This window comes from Geospiza fortis, unplaced genomic scaffold (genome assembly GCF_000277835.1).
Source record: "Geospiza fortis unplaced genomic scaffold, GeoFor_1.0 scaffold23, whole genome shotgun sequence".
Taxonomy (NCBI): Eukaryota; Metazoa; Chordata; class Aves; order Passeriformes; family Thraupidae; genus Geospiza; species Geospiza fortis.
In genome coordinates, this window is record NW_005054303.1 from 11,082,819 (window position 1) to 11,090,526 (window position 7,708).

Consider the following 7,708-nt stretch of genomic DNA (forward strand, 5'->3'; position numbering starts at 1 on the left):
CCTGCTCTCTAGTGTTTCATGCCCTGTGCTAACTCAGTGGCAGGGCCTGGGCTAGTTTTCTGCTGTAGCATTTTGATAATGTGCAGGTTGTGGGGAGAACAGACTTTCATGTCTTGTCAGGTCTAGGAAGGTGACTGATACAACCCCTGCCCTGGATTCTTCCTGACAGATGTGTTCTGGTTTCAGAGTATTGGATTATGGTTAGCAGATGCACAAACAGCTCTTGTGTAAGCAAGGTAACCTTTCAAAAGCTTAACCTGAGATACCAAAAGGGCCAGATAGCCCAACATCCTGAGGTTTTGAGTAAAAAATTCTTTTTAACACCAAGATTTAGTTAAAGATTAGTTGACTCCTGACTCTGTGTTTGCCCATGGTTAGAGCCAGAAAGACTTTAATGTCTTTTGCACGTTTGCAGATGAAGTTCATGCTCTCATTGCAGTTCCAGGCTGAAACCAGCACCTGAAAAACAATTCTGTCCTCCTGAAACCGTGTCCTCCTGTGGCTTTTGTGCCTCTGCCCTCTCCCCACCTCTGCCTGCTCCCCTGCTGCAGTCCCTGGATGATCTTTCTGGCTGGCTGCTTGTATTCTGCAGGGATTTGAAAAGCCTCTGCCTTTGATTTCCTTTTCTTACCCATCCAAACTATTGTTGGGCAATGTCAACCACAAATAGTTTACTTGGCCGGAGAACTCGGCTCGCCCTCTCAGTTTCAGATATTTTCCCTCAGCCCAAGCTCTGAGCTCACGCCCAGCAACCAGATGTCTGTCACCCTCCTGGCCCTGCTGCTGTGGCCCCAGCCCTGAGCCTGCAGCTTGCTGCATTTTTGGTTCTCACCCAAACACCACCAAGGGCCACGGATTTGTTTTGCTGGTGGCTCCGTGTGCCGGCCTTTCCTTCCCTTGGCTGCGCAGCCGGTGTTGGGAGCGAGCCCTCGCAGCCAGGTTCCTGCAGGATCTCATTTATCCATCCCCAGGGAGGCTGTCCCAGCTCACCCAGGTGTCCTGATCCCTCCCTGGCCTGCACTGAGCCCCAGACTCCAGCTCAGCCCTTCAACACCAGCCCCTGCAGCTCCAGCCTGTGCTCTCCTCCCAGGCACGGCTGTGCTGGGATTCTGCCCCGGCCCCGCTGCCTGTCCCATTTCCTGACACCTCTGCTGCTCTCCAGCTGCTGCCTCCCCCTTTCCATAAACATCTGAAGGCAGCTCCTGTTCTCCAGGGCCCCCCACAAACACTGCTGGAGTGATAAGTTCCTCTACCACTCTGGAATGGTGCAGCCACCCTGGGATCCCTGCCTGACACAGACTGTGGGTCCCTGTGATTTCACATTGCTCCACAGCCCCAATTCAGGGCTTGGCACCACTGCACCAACCCAAACCAGGCTTTGATCACCATTTCTGGGCCAAACCTGTAAAATATGTCACTCTGATTTTTACTACAGTGTCAGGGCAGGGAAGGATTTAAAGTAGTAAAAGTTTTTTTCCCTGAAGAACCAAATGCCAGTGTTATTCCAGTAGCATAACTTCAGATACCAGTCTAGCAGACACATCACTATGCTCATAACCAGGTGTTTTCCAGCTTTCTGTGCAGTTGCCAGTTCTGTGTACAAGAAATGACATACTAAATAACAGCCAAGCTACACACAAGTTAATGAGTGTATTGAAATTATAAATATTAATATGCATATGGAGTTCTGTATTCATTAGGGCATGACCTGGGGCTTTTCAAAATGAATATGAAGAGATCATTGGTGAGGTGCATCTTCACCAGCCTGGGTAAGCCTGGGAGAGGAGAGACAGGAGAATAGAGGAGGGAAGGATCTGATCACCTTACCTCTGCCTTCTGGAACGTTCCTTGTCAGCAGCTGTTCTGGGCACAACCAAGGGAATTTCAAAGGGCAATGGAAATTTTGCGATCTCCCCCCATTTTCTTTAAAAAGAAAACACCAAGTCTGGAATAGATCTCATTCATCTCTTTATTACAGCATAGAAAAAATACATCCATCTAGTGCACTCCTCAGAGCAGGATTCAGCAGCTGTGAGCAGGAGGCCTATAAAACATGGCCCAAGGTGGCTGTCCTGAGCAGCTTCCCACCTCCTGCACTTGGTCAAGGCTCCGCCACAAGAAGCAGGCCAGGAATACAAAAAGGATCACATCAGGTGGCAGGGATCATCCCCAAAGCCAGAAAGATGTTCCCACCTAAAGAAACTCCTGAGTTTATGACAGAAAAGTTACAAATGGAGATAAACAGGAAAAAGGCAAACATACAAGAGAAAACAAACAAACCCCAAAAGGGAACCCCACAATCTTGACTACTTCAGCGACTTTGCCTTGTATTGACATTTCTTAGATTGCTTCTAGAGCACCTCAGCTGAAAGACCTTGAGCTAAAGCTTTTTTTCCAAGCAAAGGTAAGAACCAAGTGACACAGGGAGGAAGGATCCCACACAAGAACTGTGTCAGCATATTTCCAGAGTTTCCTGTCTCATCCAACTGGCAGGAGGAAAAACCCACTTGTCTAAACTGGGAAAACTAGTTTTATGGGAAGAAAATGCAGGCTTGAATATTGACACTAAATGTTATAATCAAAATGGCATTTAAATGCTTGTGCAAATAAAACCCTGCAATAAGAGTAAAACCACAAACTTTATTAAAGTCTGGCTTTATTTAAAAAAAAATTTACAAGTGTATTTCTTTAAGCCTCAAATGTACACAGCTGAGTTATTCACATCTTCCATTAGATGTGGCTTATTGCTTCAGCCTCCCTCAGCAAAGTGCCACATGAGTAACGAGTTTCCCCCTCCACAAGAATGTATCTGCCATTTTACAAAGCTCTGGTGCCAAGGGGGTTTGGGTTTTCCCTTTAACACTCGAACGCAGCCGGTTTTGCACCAGAGGGGGGCACAGGGCAGCGAGCGCAGCCCGGCCGGTGCAGGCGGCAGCGATCCCGCCCCGCCTTCGCTGCCCTGGGTGGCTCCTCGCCCCGCTGGGTGTCCCTCGGTCACAGGCTGCTGCTCCCTGGCTAGCTGGGGTGCCAGAAGAGCCCGCTGAAGGCGTCCTGCAGGGCCCGGTGACAAGCCAGCGAGGACGTGTAGCCCCCAGCCAGGTCCTGCGGGGAGGCGGCTCGAACGTGGGTGAGGTACCTGCAGCAAAGAGCAGCGTCAATTCAGAGCACAGCAAACACCCTGCAGTTCACAGCACAGCGGGGTTGAGAGAACCTTTCGGGAGAAAGCAAGGAGATGGAGCTGCCCACTGCCCACATCAGGATAAAACTTGTGCGAGTTAAAGCAATGACACACCTCCAGGCAGGCTGCCCCAGCCTGCACTCTGGTGGCACAGGGCTAAGGGCACCCAGGGTTTGTGTTCTCTGCGCTCACTCTGGGGGTGGCTCAATTCCCCACTCCACAGGTCCTGCCAAGACAAGGACACCACCAGAGGCTTTCCTGCATTCCCACAGGAACAGGAGGGGTTCAGCTCTGCCACTTAATGCCACACACTCCCCCAGGCTGACTGTGCCGGCTGCTCTGATGACCACAGGGCTGAGCTTCACCTGTGCCTGGAGCCACTGACCCTGGGAATTAGATCTGTGGGAGGCCACCACCACTTTGGCTGAAGAAGGCTCTAAACTTCCCCATTAATTAATCATCATCACCCAACTGAAGAGCCATCTAATTCTACCCCAAACCTTCCAAAGCACTGAGCTGACATGGAAGCAGGAGCTGACATGGAAACTCGAGCTGACATGGGAGCAGGAGTTGACAAGGGAGCATGAGCTCACATGGAAGCAGGAGCTGACATGGAAGCACAAGCATGCTGCCTGTGCTGGCACTGCCACTCTTGGCTCCCCTTGGCTCCTTCCAAGGGCTCCACCCCAGCCACACACGGAGAGCTCCTGCTAAAGGATGGCTTCATAACCCCACAGCTCCTGCACCCCATGAGACAAGTACAAGACAGATTCTCCACCAGTTCTGCACCAAAGCCCCATCAAACAGACAAATCGAGAGCCCAGCAAGAGCAGCACAAGAACCATCTCCCATCCTGACCATCAGACACAGCCCCATAAACACCAAGTGCTTTCCACAGGGGCGCTTCGGCCGCTGTTTTGATTCCTCACTTGGTACATGTTGCTCCTGGGAAAGTTGAGTCATTCCACCTCTGGCTTGGCAATCCAAGCATAAACTTGCAAAACGCACACAGCCTTTTATAATGTTATCCCAAGAAACCTAAAACAGCTGCACTTTTGGCAGGAAAATACAGGACCACCAGTAAAATATCCAAAACAGTTGCATCTTTTAATTTATGACTGTACACCGTTTCCATAAAGAGTATATAAAACAGGTCAGATTTTATAGGTAAGACATAATAAACAGTCATACCCATTGATGCCATAAAAGCATAGAAAAAGAGATTACTGAGAGATGATTAATTACAGTTTTAAAAACTGTATTTCTTGCACCTAATAACCACAATGCACAGACATGAGCAATGTTTCTGAGGGATTCTTGGTGACATGCTGAAGCTGAGACTGAATTTACCTCCTGTGACTGAGCTGAGGTGTTTTGTACCAAGCTGTGACAGAATCTGGCCCTCACTGCCAGACATTGGTTCCCATCAGCACAGACACAGGCAGGAGAGCACAAAGTAATAATAAAATAAACCCTTTTAATAGTGCTCAGTCCAAAAGAATTTACAAACGCAGCAACAAAGCTGGTCCCATCTCTTAATTTGCAAGGGGAGGTGGTCTGCAGAGAGCTCCTGGTTTGTGGCACAACACATTTTATGGGTTTTAATTTTTTAAAATTCTTGTTACTTGTCCCTTAATATTTTAAGAGGAAGATCTCATCCTTCCCAAAGGACTTTTGAAATTGCTGTGGGAAACAGGAGCTCCTTTCCCCAGCCAGGAATGATGGGCACTGACAACAACAAATAATTTCCTTCAAAATGCTGGTGTGAAACTACCTCTACCCTCCAAAATAGACAGTCTTACAAAAATCAGTTCCCATCTTGGATTTCACTTCTATCATATTTATTTCATTGCACAACTTCATTTTCCCCTCAGTCCAGTGAAAATGGGAGTATTTTACTTTTCAATATTAACAAAGGTTGGTTGTATCTTTCTCATTACTTACTTTTCTTATCTTCCCTTGCTTATATATCACTGAAAGGAGAAAAACAGAGTCTATTGTTTCCCTTTTTCTAGGACATCTGAAATTGGAGCATTAGTTTCATAAGACAACCTGACTTCCAGCCACTGCAGCACTTACAGTTAATTGAGAGGTGATCTCTGCAGCAATACAAAATCATTGCCAAAAAGGCTCCCATCGACTTTTACAGCACAACCTGCCCTAATTCTCCTTACTCCTGTGAAACAAGCACAGCCTGCTGCTGGCTGTCAAGTGAGGTCTTTATTTTCTTGTTAAGTATCTGAACTTACTGCTCTTGACCCATTTAATTACTGTGGTACGCCAGGCAATTGCACAGAATCTGCCACGCTGAAGCCACACAATGAGAAGCGAATGGGTTTTGCTGCCTTTTCCACACCAGTCCCCATCTGTGCTGCCTGATTCCAGCCATCCCCTCCACAGGAGAATCTCTCTGAACTGGATTCCTGGGGTTTCTGGCAGAGGTCAGCACATCTTTTCATGTACACCTTTACAACAGCAGCAGGAAGAAGGGCTTGCCAAGTTTTATTTCCAAAAAGCCGAGCTCCGTTAGGTCCTGGGACCTGGAGGTAATTGCTCTCACTAGTTAGCAAATTCCAGCACACTGGGTCTGTTTTTCATAGGTTTATTTTAAGTACCTGTAAATCTTATAAGCAGAGACCAGGAAAAAGAGGTTTGCTTTTTCTGGTGCACAGTTTTTTAATGTAACTTGTTTTTACTGAGGGCAGACTAAACTCTGAAGTTAAAAAAAGCCTGCACTATTATTTTTGAGCAGGGCTGAAGGGCTGTGTGTTCCCTGCCCCACCATTTCACACTTCCCATTCCCAGCAATGCCTGTGCTCTGCTTCAGCCTGTGCCCAAACAAGCCCCCTTGCCTTGGCTGCAGCCTTTGGATGTTGATCTTCCCCATTAAGCTTTCACATCATTTCAAACACATCATATTTTGTTCTTCATGAGCCTTGGGGGGCTCATTCCTGACCTTCGGTTTCTCATCAGCTTGAAGGGGGTGAGAGGAAAACAAAAACCAAAAAAAACCCTCCTGTTTTCAAGGAAAGAGGTGTAATTCACACTCATTCTGGAGGCTCAGAATCAAGCTGGCTGTTCCTGGGAGGGGTTTTCTTCATGTTTTCTCTTTTCCCAAGGCTGTGTCACAACCACTTCACCAGGACAGGGCTGTGGAGAGCTACGTGGGCTCAGTGTGGCAGAGGATGTGATCCCCCTGTGCCTCCCCAGGAGCCCCAGGCACTGCTGCTGCTGAGAGCCAGAGCACCCAACAGCAGCTCAGCAACACCCAGGGCCACTGGCAAACGTCCCCTCACTGCTCAGCAGGGTGGTCTTGTTCCAGAGAAATTCAGAAAAAACGTCACAAACAATCAGAGAGAACGTGGAGAAACAGCACAATCAAACCTGGCTAAAATAAACACCAACCAAAAACCAAACAAAGCTAAAACTCCTCACCTAAACAAAGAAAAAGAACCAAACATAAACCAACCACCCCAAACCAGCCCATAGTGTCCCTTCACCCACCCAACTCAAAGTACCAGCGCTAGGGGTTATTTCACACAATCTTTCCTGCCACCTGAGATAAATACACTCCCAGGGGTGTTTCTGCAGATGCATCACCTAGAGATGCATGTGGAATAACTGTATTTGGCATACAGATTTTTGTTTTTACCTATTAGGTATTTTATGGGAGTGAAGAAAAGGAAAATCATTCACAAGTTGTTTGACAGGGGAAAAAAAAAGAAATAATTTCATTCTATTCCACAGAGTAGATTTACTGCTCATCTGATTATCTGCAGTATCCAAGACATAAAGTAATGAGGCAGACATTAGATCTGGGAAATTTTCCAGGTTCATCATTTAAATAATAAATAGTAGTTGCATAAAGCAAGCAAAATACTCCAGTCTGCAAAACTGTGAAGCATCAGGAAGGCAGTAGCATAGGCTGCTGCATTCCTGAGCCTTTCTGGAGACAGCATTTTCACTGGATTTACCAATCCCTAGGATGAGCTATTGCTGTGTTACTCAGAGGAGCTGCAGGGACTGGGTCTCATCAGAGGACAGAGCACAGAAGGAACTGCACTGTGTCTGGCCTGGCAATGTGTGCCCTGGCTTACTCTCCACCCCTGAGCAGGTACAAACTGAGCTCCTCTGCTCAGCTCTGCTTTACTTTGAACCAGTCAGCTCTACCACAGTCAGTCTGTGCAGCCAAACAGAATTTGTTTATAAAATGAGCTAAGCTCATTGCTGTTCTCCATTAAATAGCCCCAGGAAATGCACTGGTGATATTCAAATATGGTGTGGTTCTCCCTCTCTCAGACTAATATGACTAAGGCAGGGCAAAACCACAAGGCACAAAGCTGGTACTCAAACCCAGAATAGCAATTAGTCGTTCCAGGGAGTAGCTACAAGCCCAATCCTCAAATTAAAAAAAAAAACAAAAACCCAAACAAACAGATTTTCACCCATTCTATCAGACACTATTTGGGCAGTATGATTGTATTTACATGTCAAACCCACCAGCTGTGAGAGGTATCACAAGTTCCTGCT

At 47.2% G+C, this 7,708-nt stretch overlaps 1 protein-coding gene across 1 annotated transcript in view; it reads right to left on the minus strand.

Annotated features, from left to right (window-relative positions):
- Window positions 1–1,951: 1,951 nt before the first annotated feature.
- The window catches only part of MNAT1 (MNAT1 component of CDK activating kinase), a 115,083-nt gene continuing 109,326 nt past the window's right edge, over window positions 1,952–7,708 (minus strand). The window contains exon 8 of the mRNA XM_031066196.1: window positions 1,952–3,136. Coding sequence (XP_030922056.1) covers window positions 3,016–3,136 — 121 coding nt within the window. The 3' untranslated portion in view covers window positions 1,952–3,015. The remainder of the gene's footprint in view (window positions 3,137–7,708) is intronic.